At 34.7% G+C, this 20,167-nt stretch overlaps 2 protein-coding genes across 2 annotated transcripts; one reads left to right on the forward strand and one right to left on the reverse strand.

The window, feature by feature from the left end:
• Window positions 1-9,971: 9,971 nt before the first annotated feature.
• Window positions 9,972-10,481, reverse strand: LOC106297421 (uncharacterized mitochondrial protein AtMg00310-like). Its single transcript, XM_013733659.1, has one exon. The coding sequence runs from the start codon at window positions 10,479-10,481 to the stop codon at window positions 9,972-9,974; it is 510 nt and encodes a 169-aa protein (XP_013589113.1).
• Window positions 10,482-18,686: 8,205 nt separating this feature from the next.
• LOC106297422 (chorion class high-cysteine HCB protein 13-like) lies at window positions 18,687-19,052 on the forward strand. Its single transcript, XM_013733660.1, has one exon. It carries the CDS (start codon window positions 18,687-18,689, stop codon window positions 19,050-19,052), a length of 366 nt encoding a protein of 121 aa, XP_013589114.1.
• The last annotated feature ends 1,115 nt before the right edge of the window (window positions 19,053-20,167 follow it).

The following is a 20,167-nucleotide window of genomic DNA, read 5'->3' on the forward strand; positions in this document are numbered from 1 at the left end:
ATACAAGTGAATAAACAATTTGTTTATATTTGAAAAACAAAACTGTGGAAATGTGAATAATTTGTGTTGCAGAAATTTTAGTTTATTATATTACACTAGACGCTCGACTCATCGAAGAATATATAACTACAGTTATTTAAAAGGATTTTATGCTAAGTGGATTTTTTGTTTGATGCAAATTTACCTTATTTGATCAAAATTATAGATCAAACCCACGAAGTCTTATTTACAATATATATAAAACTTTCAACCATATAATTTTTTGCATAGAATATTTCAATATGCAATTTCACAGAAGATTTCAATATAAAATCTTATTGATCTTTGGTTGTGGTTGCACGTATTAATGAATATTAAACTCATTAAATAATGTAATTTTTTTTTCTCAAAGAAATTAATAATAATAATGTAAATGTGCTGCTTCCTTGGAATTTCAACTATTCGACCTATATTTTATAAACGAAGATCTCACTCTTGTATTTGGTTTTTCAACTAATAAAGATGGAAATTTCGTGTATCTCTAATAAAACACGGCTATGTCGTAATCTTGTAAGCAGATGGATATATATATATATATGAATATTGTACATCAAAAATGGGAATAAACTTCAGTTACAAAAAAAGGGAATAAACTATATAAAATGCCATAATATCATTATAAACTTATCAGTATTTAATTATTTATCAGAAGAAAAAAAACTTACACAAGATTTTTTTTTTATTTACACAAGATTTTACTATTGACCTTACTACTGTTAATGCAGTGAGGCCAGAGTAAAATGCAGAAATAAACAAGACACAAGCTTTTCTCTTTTCGAATTCACTAGAACAAGAAAATCTTACACCAATCTTTTCTATTACAAGAATTCTTTAGGATTACCCCAATCCTAAGCTAAAACTCACTCTAGAGCCTAGACTTTTGTTTATCAGAATCTTTCCGATCCCGAGCTAAACTCCCCCTGAATCTAGACTTCAATCTTCCAACTCCTCGGAAGTACTTCATCAACTACGTCAGCACCTAGCGCAGAGCAGCAACACCAAAAGCTTGATCACACAAGCACCAAACAATGATCTCTCCGTTTTCTTCTTTTGCAGAGACAACTCTTACCATAGAGGCACGTCCTCCATGTATACATAACCAGAACTTGCTGTCCAAGTTCTTCTAAAAGCAACTTAAGCAACTTTCCTTTTTCTCCCAAGGAATAACTCTCTTGCCTTTTCCTCTTCAAGTAATATCATTTACACTTAATGTAAATCTTTCAATAAACATATTGCTTCTTCTCCAAGCTTAACAAGCCCACAGACATCACATAACACGAACTTCAACCAAGCTCATCTTCATGACACACACATGTACTACCTCATGTAGTACTTCACGAACTGATACATAATATACATCTTCAGTTACGATATGTGGTTGTCTTGCTAAATACGATCGCGATGATTCAAAGGTTATGTTCTTTACTCAGGAGGCTGTTGTTGTGGTGGTGGAGACGGAGGCTGCGACGGTTACTGGGTGGTTTTGGAGGAGGTGGGGATTAAATAGGTAACTAAAGATGATGATTCTTAATTGGTTATGTAATGATTTATTGTATGTGTTCTGTATTATATGTGTTTGTAAAGTTTAACGTGTGGTAACTTGTGAGAATGTAAATTGGATTTTGTGTATATGATATATCAAAGTTATGTATTTAACTGAAAAGTATTCTCTCTCCTCTCACCTAACTCTCTATATATCTCTCGGACTGCGAGCAAGGTTATAACGCAACGCAGGAGCCGGAGGCAACATTTCTCTCCTCGCCTCTTCTTGCTTCGCTCCTCTACAGTCTCTCTACCTGCTTCATCTTTCTCTCGACTTTGCTCCGGGTTTCTTCTCCGGAAATTGCTCCGCTCGCGAGGATTCTTCATACATACGGGCGGCGACTCGCTTGCTCTGAAGTTCAGGCGTAGAGGAATCGCGTGGTTTCGTTGGAGGGGCTCTTTTTTAGGGTTTGGCTCAATTCTATTAGCATCCTCAGATCTGTCTTGTGGTATCTATACTCAGCTGCATGGTTGTCGATAGAGCTGGGTTCGCGGGTCAACCCGCTCCGCACGCCCTGCCAACCCGCGGGTCGACTCATTTTTTTTACTCAAAACTTCGACCCGCATGAGCCGCAAAGAAAGATTCACATACCCGCACCCGCCCCGCCCAAGTTTGCGGGTAACCCACGGGATCCGCGGATAATATAAATTTTAATAAAATAATTATTTTAATTATATAATACTTATTTTCTAATAAAATAATTAAATTATATATTATTTTCAGAATTTATAGCATTTTATATATTTTTTACGAAAATATATATTATTTTTTTGCGGTTAGCGGGTACCCGTGATTCAAAATCGACCAACCCGCACCCGCCGGCAGCGGGTCAAACGGAGCGGGACCCGAGGGTAAAAACTAAAATTTCCAGCTCTAGTTGTCGAGAGGAAGAAGAGAAAGTGTTTGTCGTCAAAGTCGGGTTGACTCCTCTATTTGGCAGTTGCGATGCTATTGTAGTTTGCTCTGAGGTGGCGGTGGGCTTTGGCGTTTGGTTCTCCCGATCTCTATAGTGTTGTGGAGATGCGCTTCCTATTCGTTCAAGCTAGGTGAGCTCTGGCGATTAGTTATCACAGAGGTGAGTTGTGGACCGTCGTATGCATGCAGTGATGGTACCCGGTCCTGGCTCCAGCTCGTTAGGGTCTGTTGAGTTCGTCGAAAGATGGTCGTCTATAGAATTTTCGTAGCTGCTCGATGGACCTTTCTCACTTCAGATTCCTTGTTGATTATCACTTTATAGTTCCTCTGCTCGGTGGCGACGACCTTCCTTATAGGAGTTTGACTCTAGGTTTTATTGTTCTGCTGCTTCACCGTCAATACCTGGGGAATGCGTAACGAGTCACAGGCATCCGATCTTTGGTTCTCGAGGTCAGCCAAAGGCGTTTTAACTGTGGTTTCGGTCGTGGCGGTGTCACTTTTGAGCCATGTTTCACATCCTAGTGTCTCGATGGTAAATCATTTGGTTTGCGATTGATAATGTTCTTGGCTGCTTTCTGAAATTCATTAGAGTATCTAGATTAGTGTTTGGTGTCGCGGCCAGGCCTGACTTTGTTAACGAAGGTGTGGGTGTACGTCAAAATGCCTTTTACCCTCTTTCTCTTTCACTTCGTCTGGAGGTTCAGTGTCAGGGGGATGATTACGAGTTTAGACAATTTCATCGGGAGCTAGCTATACCATAAATGATTTAGGAAGTCCTAGCATTCAGAGCAGTGAGGTCAATCTCACATTCCCAGGATAATCGTCAAAGGCTGAGAACGGCTCTCGATTCTCATTGAGACCGAATATGTACTACCGGAACGTGTCGAGTTGTGATTCGAACGAAACTACTTAGAGCATGATTATCCACACCTCTTAGGAAGGTTCTTAAGAGGTGGGACCCACAAAAAACTTAAGAGTTGCTCCTAAACCTTTTGTTTAAGAGCTTGGTTCTTGCACTGTTCGCGGACTCCACTGACACGTGGCGGCCCACGATTGGTTAGTTTTTAATTTTTTTTTTTTAAATCAGAAAAAAAAAAATTAAGAACCCTCTTTGGGTTCTTAGGGTTAAAGATGCTCTTAGGAAACAGTTAATTTGAGTTATTTTCTACTAGTCGGTTTGTAATCATAACCAAATTTCTGGTTTACGAGTTCACTGAATATAGTAAATTATTTATAAAAAATTATGTATTTAGTGAATAGTCCTATTTTTGACTTGTACCGTAAGTTATTTTATTATAGTGATAGATTATGAAAACTACTAAGGTCTTCAACAATTGCATCTTAAGGTTTCCAAATCAATCACAGTTGTTGCAACCCCACTTGTAAGGAACTTCGATGAGGTAAAATCAAGCAAGCAGAAGATCCATCTTCAGACTGAGAAGTCTGGATTAAAATGAAGTCGTCTGCTGGGGACTAGACCAGCTGGATGACGTCCTTTATAATTGGATCTTTAATTTCAGCAATGTTCATGTTGGTGTGGCCAGATTTCAATAGCTCGAAATCATCGATGGGATTACTATCTTTGATGCAATTTAAAAACAATAGAGATTAATATATTATTTTGAATAAGAATATTAAAATTTACTAGCTGAAGTTTCCAGGAATGTAAACTAGTCGACCTCAGGTTGTGGACATAAGCCCCTTTTCCGCCACGCTGGCTACGCCGGTTACTGGAGTTGGTTTTGGACTGAGATTTTTGTTTTCGATTTCGTCCAATGCTTCAGAAAATCCTCTCAAATGGCCGGGTTTATGTACTTCGGCATTTTCTGAACTTCTTATTTTCACTTCCACTAATTGATTTGACCTCTATAGTGGCCACTCACGTAATGGTGGAAAGCGGTTTTAACCTCCTCTATCAATCCCAAATCTCAAGTGAATTTTTGCTTTAAAAAAAAGAATATAAGGTTAAAAATATAAAAAAAAATCTTCTAGCTTTTAAATTGAGATTTTAAAAAATCTCTTGGTTTATAAATTAAGTTCTTCTCGTCTATCTTTATCCGCTACAACTGATGGTAAATTTTCTACATATGCATCATTTACCATCTGAACCATAACTATACCAAAATTTATATCTCTGCTAGGTTTATTTAATTAATCCGCAGTATGAGGTTAGTTAGTAATACCATAATCCAATCCTTTTCCCAAGAAGATATATACCAAATCTTAACTCGACATTAACCATTTCAAATATAAATGGTTAAAACATCCATCTTCTTAATATTCTTATTATTCTTACAAGTACAACATGCACATATCAACTTACCTGGTTTTGCTTCCGGTTATCATTGGACTAACTCTATGAATTCGCTAATACCTTGTTCATATTCATCCGTAAGAAAAATTGTCTTCAGATCCATATAAGTTTTATCCATCCAATAACGAAATAATTAAGAATTTTTTTTTGGGGATTCTGACTTGAAAATTAATGAGGGGCAGATGGTATGTATAGATAAACCTGAGTGAATTCCCGAGGAAAATACAATCATTGGAAACCGTGAAGAATTTCTGGCAAATTTCCAACGGGTTCTATGTTTTGTTGAACATCTATTGGGAATTACAATGGTTACGTAAATGATAAGCTGTGAAGACACAAATTCACATCTTATTTCCTTAACTCCTTGCACATTGCATTTAACAATCGCCTCTCATATAGCTAACACTTTGTCAAGAATATCCTGATAGAATTTTTTTGTCAGGAAGCCATCCGAACTTCCCGAGGAACGGTTTCTCATCCCAACAAATTCTCCGATTTGCATTTCTAACGGAATTTCGTCAAGAATTTCTTGGAAATTCTCAACAAAGTGTTAGCTATATGAGAGGCGATTGTTAAATGCAATGTGCAAGGAGTTAAGAAACTAAGATGTGAATTTGTGTCTTCAAAGCTTATCAGAGCTGCTGTCAAGAGAGAATATTCAGCATTACAACTTTATGGAATAGTTTCTGATATTATTGTTTTCTTTACATCAACATAAACAGATTCAACTAAGATTTTGCAAACCAAGATGATAACTCCACATCCATATAAACGACAAATGACGGTTGATTCATCGGACTACGTGCAAGACTGTCTGCATTTGTATTTTGCGTCCAGGGTATATGAAAGAGCTTTGAGTGATTAAAACTTCATTTCAGGATCTTGATATCTTCCATATAACTTGCAAAGTCAAGCCATTCTTCTGGTTCTGAAACCATCTTCATCAATTGAGAACCATCTGTTGCGAACCTGATGTGGCACTGTCGTAAATTACTGATACATTCAATTGCCCAGATGAGCTATTCTACTTCCGAATGGAGTGGTGAGAGACTGGCCCTTGCATTCCTTTCCCCGTCAGTCCATCAAAGCCTTCAAGCGTACTATTTCAACCTTGTCCCGAGTGATTATCATGTTCTTATTATGACCCATCTGTAAAACACCATCTTTCCCGGTATTGGAAGTAAACTTGTAACCTCAAGCTCTCTAGATTGGGTGACACTCTGTGTGATTGAAGCTTGTGCCTCAACCCAAATCAAAGATTCGGTTTCTGCCAATTTGAGAGTATCTATTGGATTATTATCTATGTTGCTAAAAACTTTATTGTTTTTTCTTTCAAAATATACAATAAGTCCCAAAATTAATGCTCATCCATGTGCGGAGAAACCCTCCAGTACATGTAATCTATGTTTACGAAAAGTGATCGAGAAGAAGAAGTGTATGGGTTCAATGAAACCTTTGAGATAGATCCCACACTTGCAGAGCCCATGGACATTCAAAAACACAAGGTTCTTTGACTCCTCGGATGCTCTGCATCTTGCACACAGGCAAGTACTTAGTAGGCCAACAGTCCAGTGGGCACTCGACGAAAGGGGGGCATATCCCCTTTTCGCTCGCAGATTTTCCGTTACCGAAATACATCCTAACACTATCCGATATAATTGTTTTTTCTATTTTTGATGCAATTTCCTTTTGATGGATTTCGGGAGGAAAGAACAAACAAGCACTAGCTATTATTAACTCTTGTCAGAGCGTTTAGTGCTTAGTAATGAGAGTTTGCTTTCCAGAAAGAAAATTCATCGTGTAATGTAATGTGTTTATAAGATTTAACGTGTGGTTTTCTTGTATATGTGTTATATAGTTGCATCGTTTTACAATGCTATATTGTGCCATATAGTAATTTTGATTAGGTAAGATCGAGCAATTTTGACCGACATTAGTCTAAGCGCCTAACGTAAAGTGTGCAGAATATCAAATTAAATAAACTATTAATAATATGCTAACTCCAGACAAATAATGTTTTTAAATCAGCTAAATTAACTTCAACTTTGATTACCACAAGTATTTGTTAAATATAATAAACGATGTCAAAAAAAAAAAAAATATATATATATATATATATATATAATAAACTGAATTTTGAAACATAAAAACGATAATTAACCATCATCTTAAAGCTCTTAAGAACCACCAGAAGCTGCTTAGAATGCCTAAAGTTGAATGTGATGCCTATTAACCCGTGCAGAACCATATTACCTCCATTTAATAACAAATCATTTAATTTTAACACGTCCGAAATTAGTATCCGGTCTGTTGACCGCAGAGTATGTATAATTATTCTTAGTCGTCAAACTAAATCATCCCTTGCAGTTTCTCGTAACCTTCAGAAATTACTAGGTTTATGTCATAAGCTTTTTATACACACTTTAATATATATATATGAAGGGCTAATGTATCATTGATACGTACCAGAATACTTTCACATTTAGTTTCGCAACAACAAAGGTGATGTTTCGTCTATTCTGCTGTTTCATCAGCTGCACCAAGATAAGACCGTCGTCGCCTCAACCACAAGTTGTTGAAACGGGCAAGAAAATTCCAGAATCTCCTCCTCTATCCAAAGTGGCCACAACGGAGAAGAAAAAGCCACGGCCGTCTCCGAGACTGCCAGTAAAGGCTTCAGGCCGTCGCAAACGCTATGGTAAAAACGCTGGCGGTGTTGGAGGTTGCGGTGGTGGATGTGGCAGTGGTGGATGTGGCGGCGGCTGATAGCTAGTTATATTGAAGACATGAGGTTTCGTAGTTAAATGTGATTATTTTCTTGTGCTTGGTGTGTTGCTTTATTAATTTTAATAAAATGGTTCATATACAAGTGAATAAACACTTGTGTAAATGTGAATATTTTGTAAATTTTAGTTTACTATATTAGACTAAATGCTCGATATTTTTTTTTGTCATCTAATGCTCGATTTTATCGAAGAAGATATGACTATAGTACTTATTTAAAAGGGTTTTATGGAGCAGTTAAAAAAAAGGTTTTTATGGAAGTGAATTTTGTTTTTGCTTGTTGCAAATTTAACCTTACTTGATCAAAATATAGATCAAACCTACAAAGTCATATTTAAATTATAATATGAACTTTCAACCATATACAAATTTTGCATAGAATATTTCACTATATAATTTCACTGAAGATTCCAATATAAATCTTCTTGATGTCTTTTTTGCTATCAATCTTATTATCTTTGGTTGTGGTTGCACGTATCTCAAGTGAATATTAAACTCATAAAACCAACGGAAATGTGCTGCTTCCTTGGAATTTCAACTATTCAACCAATATTTTATAACCAAAGATCTCACTCTTCTATTTGATTTTTTTCAACCAAGAAAGAAGGAAATTTCTTGCATCTTTCAGAAAGCAAGGTTATGACTGCGCGGAATGATTGTTATATATAAAACTAATTTTTATCTATTATTATTTATTGTATTTATTTATGTATTATGTATATAATTAAATTAGATTAAAGACATAAATCAAAACAATACATCTTATTTATTTATGATATGTTTTTGGTAAATTAATCAAAACAATCATTTTATTTATTTTATATGTTATATAACTAAATTTCAATGACATGGACATAGATATATAGTATATTTTAATATAAATATTTAGAATTCATATTCATATGATAAAACAAAATTTCTAATGTGTGATTTTTTTAATGCAAATTTCAAAATTAAAATATTAAAGTTTCAATACTTTTTCAATACAAATTTGGAAATTATCATATTTAAGTATTTTCCTATATTATATAGTTTAATTTTAAACTATATTAATATATAATATGAATGTCTAGTAAATGAGATCTCTTTTTTTTTTTTTTTTACAACAAACAGCTATTCTATTACTCAAACATGAGGTGGTCTGGGATACCAGACCGGAATAGAACAACCAATAAAACAAAGAGATCTGTGAAAAGATCGAGCATTCCTAGCTAAAGAATCAGCAATTTCATTCTGCGCTCTTGGCACGTAGGTGATCTTGAAATCCGAATAACACATCAGGATGAGTTGGATGACTTCCAGCTCCGTTGAAAAGTTTGGCCATGCTTGGGGATCCTTTACCATCGCAATCAGGTCCTTACAATCTGTTCCAAAGTTTTGACAGTTTGAATGTTGAAGCATGCATTCCAAAGCCCATTTCAACGCTTCCAGTTCCGAGTGTAATGCTGTCTCCCGCATTCTTAAGTTCTGTGTCCCCATAAGTTGGATCTTCCCCGTGTTGTCCTTCCAAAACCATCCGATGCCGCTGAATTGATATGTGGATGTCCATGAACCATCCACCATACACATATTATCCAAGCTTAAGGTTTGTGTTTCTTCAGTAATCGATGCCCGTGGGGGAGTATGTATAGACTCCTTAGCATTATACCAAGCCTGGCACTCACTCTCTGCATACCGGACCAGTTCCAAAGGGTCCCTATCTATCCCCCTAAATAGCTTATCATTCCTCGCCTTCCAGATGTACCAGATTATCCAGGGGTAAGGGTCTCTATCATCTTCTGGCCTCCTAATTGTATTCTTCCTCCTAATTGTATTCTTCCTCCAGAAAAGATAATCCATATTGGCGTACATACTTGATATGGGGAAAACGTGGGAACTTGACGGCGTTGATGATAGCTCCCATGCTTATAATGTTGGGGGACATTCAAAGATCGTGTGGATAACATTTTCCTCTGGCTCTCCACATCTTGGGCAGTAGTTATCACACCGCATATTCCGACGTATTAAATTCCTTGTTACTGCTACCTGCCCTAAAATTAATTGTCATATAAGATGACGAATTTTCTAAGGTGCGTTCACTTTCCAAGCAAAGGCTTGAAGTTCCGTTATGCTAGGCTGTAAATCTTATGTTTCCTCCTCCGCTTTCAAAATATTTGTAGCAACCTAATACCCAGACTTAACAGTGTATTGGCCACTTTTAGTGTAACTCCAGCAGAAAGAATCCCTTCGATGGGTCGGGCTTATGGCCAAACTCATAATCAACTGTATATTCTCTTGATCAACATACTGTGCCAGTATCCGAGCGTCCCATTCCTTTTATTCAAAGTTAATAAGGCTACTTACAAGCATCTTTGGATTTACCACTGGGGCCCTGGGTCAGGCCGGCCTTGCTGGCGTCGAAGGAATCCACGGATCCTGCCAGACATTGATTTCATATCCTGAATGCACTTTACTCCTGATACCCAAAAGTAAAAGCTTCTTCGCCGCTGAAATACTTGTCCACACATAAGATGAGTTATCCACCGTGGCAATTCGCAGGGGCGAAATGAGACGGTAATATTTTCCCTTAAGTACTCTCGCTACTAATGAATCCGGGTATTGAACAAGACGCCATAGCTGCTTTGCTAGCAGAGCTAAATTAAATTCATAGATCATGCGGAATCCAACTCCACCTTCCTCTCTGGGAGCACACATCTTTTCCCATTTAGCCCAGTGAATCCCTCGTTTTGGTGGGTTTGAGCTCCACCAGAATTGTGCTATGGCACTTGCAAGGTTCTCGAAAATCTCCAAAGGGAGTAAAAAGCTTGACATGGCATATGTAGAGCTAGGAGAATAGATTTGATCAAAACTTCCTTCCCTCCTTTCGATAGCCACCTGTCCAACCATTCACTCTATGTAATAGTTTTTCTTTTAGGAAAGCGAAGAGCTTGCACTTAGATCCGCTAATATCCTCTGGTATTCCCAAGTATGTTCCCATTCCCCCTTCATTATGGATTCCAAGAGTGTCTTTGATTTGCTGTCTGTCATTCACTGCAATCCTCTTACCAAAGAATAATGAAGATTTATCAAAATTAATACATTGACCTGACGCTTTTCCATACTTCCCGACTACTTTCATAACTTTTCACATTCACGGAGCTCCGCCTTATAGAAGAAAAGGCTATCATCAGCAAAGAGAATGTGCGATACCGAGGGGCTAGCGCGTGCGACTCGCATCCCCGTTATCTTCCCTTGATTCTCTGCATGATTTAGAAAGCTAACGAGCGCTTCCGTGCATAGAATAAATATGAAAGGAGACAAAGGATTTCCTTGACGTAAACCTCTCCCTGGAACAATATTTCCCTTTGGTTCCCCGTTCATCAGGACTTTATACTTAACCGAGGTGATGCATCACATAATCCAGCCAATCCAAATCTCTGAGAAACCCATCTTCCGCATAACCGCCTCAATGAAAGACCATTCCATTCTATCATACGCTTTACTCATATCCGTTTTAATGGTCATTCTCTTGACTCTCCCAGCTGGCTTTGTTCTCAGTGCGTGGAACATCTCCTGGGCTATCATTATATTATCAGTAATCTGTCTACCCGCAACAAAGGCTGACTGGGTTTCAGATATTCGTTGTGGAAGAATCTTCTTTAATCTTTAGCATAAGACCTTAGATATAATCTTGTAGGTGACGTTACATAGGCTGATTGGTCTAAACTTTGTCATTTCGTTGGGCTTATCCGTTTTAGGAATTAGGCAGATATTGGTGTCATTTAGCCCCTGAGCCATTGTTTCGTCAAAAAGAAACTGATTAACCATACGAGTTAAATCCTCTTTGACAATATCCCAAAACTTCTGATAAAATAGGGCTGTCATCCCATCTGGTCTAGGGGCTTTCTCTGGATAAATGAGACTTCATATTCATACGATTTATAGTCATTTGTATCTTGTTATTACCAAAAAAAATTAAACCATTGATCACTTTCCGAGGTGGTGTGATCTACCTCTGCCCCTGAGGAATGTCTAGGAGAAGGTTTTGGTTCTCGAGAGTCTAACTGAGAAAATTTTATTGTGACACATTTAACGTTTTTAGTAATTTATAGTCGTTTTAAAAATTCAAAATATAACATATAAGTAAAAAAAAATTTATTATATGATTAATGTGGTTGTTTAATATCTTTTAATGATATAAAATTAAACAAAAAGAGCTAAGATACAAAAATTATTATCAAATATTTATTATTCATAATAATTGATTGTCATATATACGTTAATCATATTAGACAATTCTGTAGATTTTATTTAAGAAAAGTGAGAGAATATTCTTTTGTACACTATTTATCAATTTAATAGTTAATTTAATAAAAAATATATTATAAGTTAAGATGGACCAACTAATTTCTCTAATAATTATGATTTTCATTCTCATGGTGTAATGTTTACATTACAAAACAACGTTGTAATGTTTATCAATTAATATATAAGGGATTCTAAACAAATGCATAAATACATTATCAAGTGTACGGCGATTGGGGAATATGATATATAAATTGACACAATGTCATATAGCTTGTATCAATATTCAGAAAATCAGAAGAAGGAAAAAACTCGACAATTGTGACCTTCGTTACAATCTGTGATTGAACTTCTAAATACGATTGCGATGATTCGAATGTTATGTTGTTTCCTCAGCCGCAATGAGAAAGAGCCACAAGATGTGAAAAATGGTAAAAAAGGAAAGAAAGATGGATCACTTGTCGTTTTGAGGCCGAGTAAAAAGCGTTCGGATAAAGGAGATTCAGGAGGAGGAGGAGGATGTTGTTGTGGAGGCGGTGACGGAGGTTGCGGTGGTGGTTGTGGCGGTTGTGGAGGTGGAGATTAATTAAAGAACTAATTGAAGATGATGTTTGATTAATTCCGTAGATTTTGGTCAATTATATAAGAATCTAAGCCGATTCAGATATGGCAAATTAGTGGTTTTTAAAACTAATTCCCTAATTTCTTGTATGTGTTGTGAACAGTGTAATATAATGTGTTTGTAAGATTTAACGAGTGGTTTGTTGTAATCAATCCATCTTTACAGTTGCTATATTGTGCCATCCCACACGATAGTAATTTTGATTAGGTAAGATCGAGCAACTTTGACCGACATTAGTCGCTAAGCGCCTAACGACCTAACTGCTAACGCAAAACGTGCCGAACATCAAATTAATAAATTACTAACAAAATTATAATTCAAGACAGAGTTTTCTATAGCGAACTCATTCTCTGATGTTTCCGAGGCCTAAGTGTAAATGTGCATCTCATTCTCTGTTTGACTCTTAGTATTAATCAAGAAGCGAAGTCCGGGCCACTTTTCTGCTCGCAGGACTGAACTGTGCACTTTCTTTTACCTTTCATTAACATATTATTTATGTATACAGTAATTTTACATATTATATTGTTGTCATGCTTTCACGGCAGTTTGGGCTTATATTAAAGGGCTTTTAAATCACATGTTGGTATCAGTATTCAGACAACTTATAACAATGCTTATACATTTATTGTTGACATTTATCAATAACTAGGATAGCCCCCCACATGTAAGAAAAAAATAATATTTAATTTATATTCAATTTGTGAAAATTATCTTAAAATATATTTATTATTCGGTACCGTTGTTTTTGCTAAAAATCATAAGAGGTAGTCCGCAGTATTTGATGTTATTTTTCTGTAAATTTTACCATTTTTAAAAACTTGACTGCTGTAAAAATAAATTTCATTGTTTTTTGTTTAACACTGTTTATATGTATGTTTATATTATATGTGAATTATTCGGGTCATTGTTATACTTTATATCTTTCCACAAACTTATTTGTTGTAAAAAAATATTTTCATTAATTTGTCAATAACCTTTTCTAGTTTGAAAAGATCAATATATATAAAATAAATATATATAAAAGAAGGTTATTTTTTTTCTGGGTACGCCACGTTCAATTCCGCTTAGTATGAGGCCCTTTGGGAACGTTTGCAGGTTATCTCTCTCCACTTAATCATAAATATATAAAACGAAGCAAAATTTCTGCCAATTTGTGCATAAGTTAAAATTCACTTTCTTTTGATATGGTTGATATTCTTTATATTTTACCATCGTTTTATATTTAACTTGTTTGTTGTAAAGAAGTTTAGTTTTCTTTACAATGTTTTGACTCTATAACAAAGAGTATATAAAAAGAGTGTGTATATGTATCAGAACAATACAGAATCAATGAACATACGATAAGCTTAAAGAATTTTTTTTTTTTTCAAAACTATTATGTATTTATAAGATGAAAAATGAGGAGATTAACCCTCAGGCAGAGGATCAAATCCAAACTTCGAATCTCTTACGGAATTTGTGTGTATAAACTCTTGAGCAGATGGCGTTTTATACATTATAAGCATCAAGCAGACCCAGTTAAGCTTGGAACAGAAAAAGGTAACTAAAAAAAAAAAAAGACATTGTTGTGAAATCTGTTTTGAATCCCAAATATGAAGATAACAAAAAAAAAAACAACTTTTCTTACTATCAACTATGTTGAAATGCGCTTGGGCTTCCTTATTCAAGTTAGTTAAACAGATTTTGATACACATAATAAGCAGGTTTTGTTCTATATTCTTGAGCTGCACCAGGCAAATTGTTTAATCAGAAAACATAAAATTTTCAAAGTTAAGCAATGCAATTTTACCTTATGGCCTCCATTTTTACTTTAGCTTCAGCTTGCATTTCCATAGCAACCCTCACTCCATTAGGAGGTATGAGAATCCAGCCAAAGAGGAACAGAAAATGACTCACTTGTCTCATAAAAATTCACTCAAGAACATAATGTTTTGCAGCAACATTGATGGCTTCGTGCAATAATGATTCAGTCTCGAAATCAACATATGCTTCTGTAATATGCAATGGATACTCTGTATTTCCCAGCTGCATTGTACAAACTCTTATCTAATTAAAACTAATCTCAATCTCAAACCTTGCAATGGCTAAAAGAATCCGAAAAAACTAAACAAACTGCAAGCCTAGGTACTAACATCTCATCATACACCCTCGAGCACTTGTTAAAAAGCGACTGAAGACCCAAATGAGACTTCTTTTGTGAACACAGGACTTCGAAGTCGAGTTTATAACGACGTGGTGGAAGGGTGAGACACTTACACCAGTGCTTATTATGTCTGCCATGTGAACGTCCAAGTGAAGTTTTGGAGGGTAGTGCACTCCTAGATAAAATACAGTGTTATGTTTAGTGGGGTAAATAGTTTGAATCCACATTAACAAACAAAAAATCAAGACTTTCTCTCAATTTTTATAACATGAAGATACGCACCATACAACATACAGTCATGCTTAGGAAGAAGACAAAACGAATTCCACATTTTTCAAAAGTCGGGCTGCACAACTGCATAACTTACACAGAGAGCGAGAATGAAACTTCTTCAGTAGGGAGATAAAACATGAGTCACCATATCCAAAGCAATATGTGACCCGTACCTGAGAATCTATCGTAAGAAGAGAAAGCACATAGTCGGAACCGTCAATGGAGATGTCGAAAGAAAGGAGACGGAACAGTGTTGGAGAAATTTTAACAGGCACACCGGACCCTTGAACCATTGTTGAAATGACATGTCCTTCTTTTAAGAAGCAGCTATGGTTATTCTTATCCGCATCACTTGAATCGATTCCTGATTTTCATACCATATACAGAGATCTCTTTGCGTCTTAACTAAGCCTTGAATCGTTTCACTGCAGCAGCGTTATAGGATCCGGGCTGTAAATCTTCGTCTATCGAGATCCAATCACTCAGATCCAATCACTCGTCTCGGATCCGAACAATAACCCGTCAGTCCTAAAAGTTTCTCTATGCTTAAAAGTTAGAAACTGAGGAATACAAAATCACTTGTCCAACGCTTGAACAATCGGCAAGCAACCATTTCCCTCATAAACTGAGGAAGACGATGATCTTTTTGAATGCTGAGTTAGTGGAGTCGTGGTTTGATGGAGTCAATGAGAACGTAAATGCCACAAATTGAATGAAAGCGTAGACGTTACGCTTTCGTCTGGTAAGAGGCGTGTTCTGAACTTTGATCGTCATGGCGGCCGATGAAGATGATGAACTGTTAGGACACGTAAAGACCCTAACCTAGATCGACTAACCTTTTTTTTGTGAGACCAAATAACGTTAAATTCAAGCCCACATATTTTCACGTAAAAGCCCATCAAATTCTCGAATTAATGAAGTGCAGCAAAACACGTGTGGTAACAATAGCATTCGAATTTCTGACTTGGCATCTTAGGTGTCTCTCTAACCTTCTTTTATATAATTAGATCACTGTAATTGACATTTGCTAAATTGGATAATAATGTGTCGAATGTTATGTTGTTGCTTCAGGGCAAGAAGAAAAAGTAGCGGGATGTGAAAAAAGGAAAGAAACATGGAGGCTTTGTTGTTGTAAAGCCGACTAAACCCAGTGCTGGCTTAGATAGCATGGCTATCAATGTAATCACCCCAGGACCCACAGTTAAAAGCCTAAATTTTCAAAATTTATTTTAATCGATTTTTTTTAATAAATAAAATCACTTTTAATGATAATCTTTAGATATATATATATATTCAACTCAATTTTTATCTAACTAAATTTATTCTTAAAATTTAATATAAATAGTTTTAAAATACGCTAAACGTTTTTGAGAAAAAAAAAACCAAAAAACTATTGCTAAAAGATTAGATTTGCCCAATGGGTTCCACATTTATTTTAGACGGTCCTAAGAAGCGTCGGAATGAAGGAGCAGAAGCAGGGACGTGCCTTCATTTATGCAAAAAGGCATTTGCGCCACTCAATTTTGTAAAACTAAGGATTCCGCCTTTAATAGAAAATATTTAATTTATTTGGATAAAATGATTTATGTTGAGTTTTTTACCTCTATAAATAGATTGTATGATTGAAGGTTATGATTTATAATACTATTTGAAGAAAATGTATGTATTATAATATCTTTATGTTAAAATTTTAGATTTACAGGCTAATATCATACGAGTAATAATTAGTATGCAAAATAAATTATTTTTCTTATTTAAAAAATACTATGGTAAATCATTTGTTAAAACAATTCTCAAAAATATTGTACGTTGTTTTCAGTGATACTAAAGTTTTGAAATATAGAATAATGATTCATAATAAATAAAATTAATTAAAATTAAATCACATTTATAAAAAAAAATGAAATATTGGTAAAAAATTACAATCGTCTTAGGCCCCTAAGTCTAGGCACGGCATCGAGTAGAGGTAAGGCGGCAGAGAAAGTGGAGGGAGGTAGAGACATCCACAGTGAAATGGTGGCGGTTGTGGTGGTGGAGGCGGTTAAAAGATTATAATTCGATAATTCGTTTTGTAATGATAACTTCTTGTGTTTGTGACTTATTTTAACCTAATTTACTAGATTTTAATCCGCGCTTTAAAAGCACGGGATTTTTTTAATTTGAAAATCTAATTTAATTTATACTATAAATAATCTATTGTTGTAAATATTATAAGTTCATATTTCATATATATATATATATATGTTGGCTAACTATTAAAAAGGCATTTAAAATATTTTCAGTAAAATTCCGAAATTGATTTTTAGATATTTAAATTACATTGGAAGTGTGTTTTTATTAAAAATAATGTTGAACTTATTTGTTTTTAAATAACTTTTAGGAAATATAATTATGCTTTTAAAAATGATAATTAATGATTTAAAAGAATAGGAAACGTGAATGAATATAGGCAGTGGGTCCCATGAATATTTTTCCATTCAAATTATATCTTTAATAAATTATGTTAAATTAAAAAGAAAGTGACATGACTTTGTAAATAATTATAAAATCAATGGCATATAGGATTCTGCCTTAATTGTATAGATCATTAGAATGGAAATCGAATATTAAATTACTATATAAGTTAGTTAGTTTCATGTATTCTATGCAAAGACAAAGTTCTGGAAATCGAATTTCAAATGAGTCATTTTAAGTTATGCTACTGGATCCATAAATGATTCATTGTTGCTGCACAAACTTTTAATTCTAAACATGGTACTCCTTATTTGTGTTTGTTCAAGTTGTATCTATCCTCCTATTAGTTTAACTCGTTAATTTATGTTGATCCTGTTATTTCTCATATTTAGTGGAAATATTAGTATCCTCTAATAAAAATTTAGTTAAAGTTAGTCATGTAGACTAATTAAATAATAATAAGCTGGTAACTAAAATTAAAATACTAGGAAGCTTTTAAGTTAAAAAAATTAACTATGCCAAATTAATGGTACGGAAATTATCAGAAATTTATTATATTATACTCTCTCTGTTTCATATTAAGTGTCGTTGTAGAGAAATTTTTTCGTTACAAAATAAGTGTCGTTTTCGATTTTCAATGCAAAATTTATTAATTTTATGCAATAATTTATTTTTCTATTGGTTGAAATATGGTTAGGTGCATAGGTAATTGTGTTTTTATATAGGAAATATACAAAATTAATTGTTTCCTTAATTTGTGTGCACAAGGTCAAAATGACACTTAATATAAAACATAGGGAGTAGAACTTTACATATTTATTTTCTAAACATAATTTATTTAATGAATGAGAAGTAAAGATTATACAAATAATAGTTTATCAGTGTATGTATTGTCATGGACGCGCTTTGGAATGACTTTCAATTATCCAACCTATTATGGTGATCTCATTGTTTGAACATTTTGATATACCCACAGACCCGTAACAGCTGACTTAGTGAAGATTAGTTGTTTCAGACTTAATCTTTGAGTTTATGGTCAAAGAAACAAAGTGATTAAGTTGTCACGTACGTTTTTTTTTTCTTGGAAAGAAAAAGTTATCAAGAAGAAAATGTCACGCTTATTAATTTTGCTAGTACATTTGAAAATTCCTTTGCAATTGCTTGTAATTTTCATAAACCAATTTAAAATGTTTAGGTTATGCTATAACCTTCTATACATTTTCAAAGTATACGACAACTTAGATCTATATAAAAGGCCACCAAAAGTCATAATTTTGCATTCAGTTTCCCAAAAAAAAAAAGAAGAAAAGAAACAATGAAAGGTTACATTATTGCTCTTATAGTATGTGGCTGCGTCGCTATAATCGCGGTTGTTCTTATCTTATGTTATATTCAAAACCGCAAAAAGAAAAAAACGTGGTCTCCTCCACCGCGTCCGCCGGTAAGAGACGTTGAAAAAGGTAGAAGCAGTGTCGCAAGAGATGGAGGGCTTGTTGTTTTGACAGGCACTGCTGACACCACAGCCGTTGTAGCTACGGCTGTAACCACCGGAACCTCCGATGAAATTAGTGGGGGTGGAGGAGGCGGGGAAGGTGGAGGAGACTGTGATGGTGGTGGAGATGGTGGAGGAGGATGTGGAGGTTGCGGTGGTTGCGGCGGTTGTGGCGGGTGTGGAGGTTAAAGGCTGTATATTAGTGATGTAATAGTGAATTTATGCGGGTCCGAGAATAAATTGTGCATGCAAGGTTTTAAATTGTGAATGTAAGGTTTTAAGTGTGATCTCCTTAATGAGATAAAAATTTGTAATCATAATTAATGGATCGTAATAAGGTGAATATAACCATTATATATGTAAATCTAAATTTTATGGTTTTCTAGATAATTTTTTTTTAGTATAACTACGTTACTATTGAGAAAGTCTTGTAAATCAAATCTTCAAATATAACTTTGATTACTCAAAAATTAACTACGTAAACGGAATGGCTTCTTAAAAAGTTAATTTCAATTTTTTTTTTTTTGCTTTTGTTTTCTTCCATTAACCAGATGTAATGTAAACTTACTTGTACCCAGGGGCGGTCTGAAAAAAGTGGGGCTCTAAACAAATGAAAAATGGGGCCCTTCTAACATATCTGATAATTTAAAATTGATGAGCAATGAATTTTTTTTTTAACAAAATAGAAGAAAAAAACTAATTATCAAACAAAAAAAACTAAAAGAACCGTAAATGTGGGAAGAGAGAAGGTTTATTTTATGTAAGTTCCACTAAATATCTGTCTGTTATTCAATTTTGATTACTTATGCATATAAATATTTTTTTAATCATTCAAAAAAAACATATAAATAATTTTGAAAAATGGGGGCCTTTTAATAACAGGAGCCCCAAACCCATGTTTCAAATGGCTCTCCTCAGGGACGCCCCTGCTTATACCACCAGACTAATTTTTGAAGAAAAATATAATCGTTGAATACCTCACTTTTCAGACTTTTAAATATATTTAAACATGCATGATACCATTTCAATTGGCCAAATGGAAGTTAAAAATGATTCAAGAATGATTAATGTCTCCATCATGACTTTGCTATATAGAAAGGGGTAAGAAAATTGGAAAACTATGTTTCATAATGTCATTTTTGTTCATAAGAAGAGGCACACTAATAAATGTACTGATAAATTAGCTAGGAAGGCTATAAATATTAATGTGGAATGGATGTGTCATGTGGTTCCATTGTTGTCCTTCCCTTTTAAAACATCTTGTAACTTTGTAAAGATGATATTAATCAATAAAATGTTTTTAG

Source organism: Brassica oleracea, chromosome C6 (genome assembly GCF_000695525.1).
Source record: "Brassica oleracea var. oleracea cultivar TO1000 chromosome C6, BOL, whole genome shotgun sequence".
In the NCBI taxonomy this organism is placed as follows: domain Eukaryota; kingdom Viridiplantae; phylum Streptophyta; class Magnoliopsida; order Brassicales; family Brassicaceae; genus Brassica; species Brassica oleracea.

Bases quoted from the DNA above. Each gene is read 5' to 3' on its own strand.
- LOC106297421 (XM_013733659.1), bottom strand. From the start codon at position 10,481: ATGGTTGGACAGGTGGCTATCGAAAGGAGGGAAGGAAGTTTTGATCAA.
- LOC106297422 (XM_013733660.1), top strand. From the start codon at position 18,687: ATGAAAGGTTACATTATTGCTCTTATAGTATGTGGCTGCGTCGCTATA.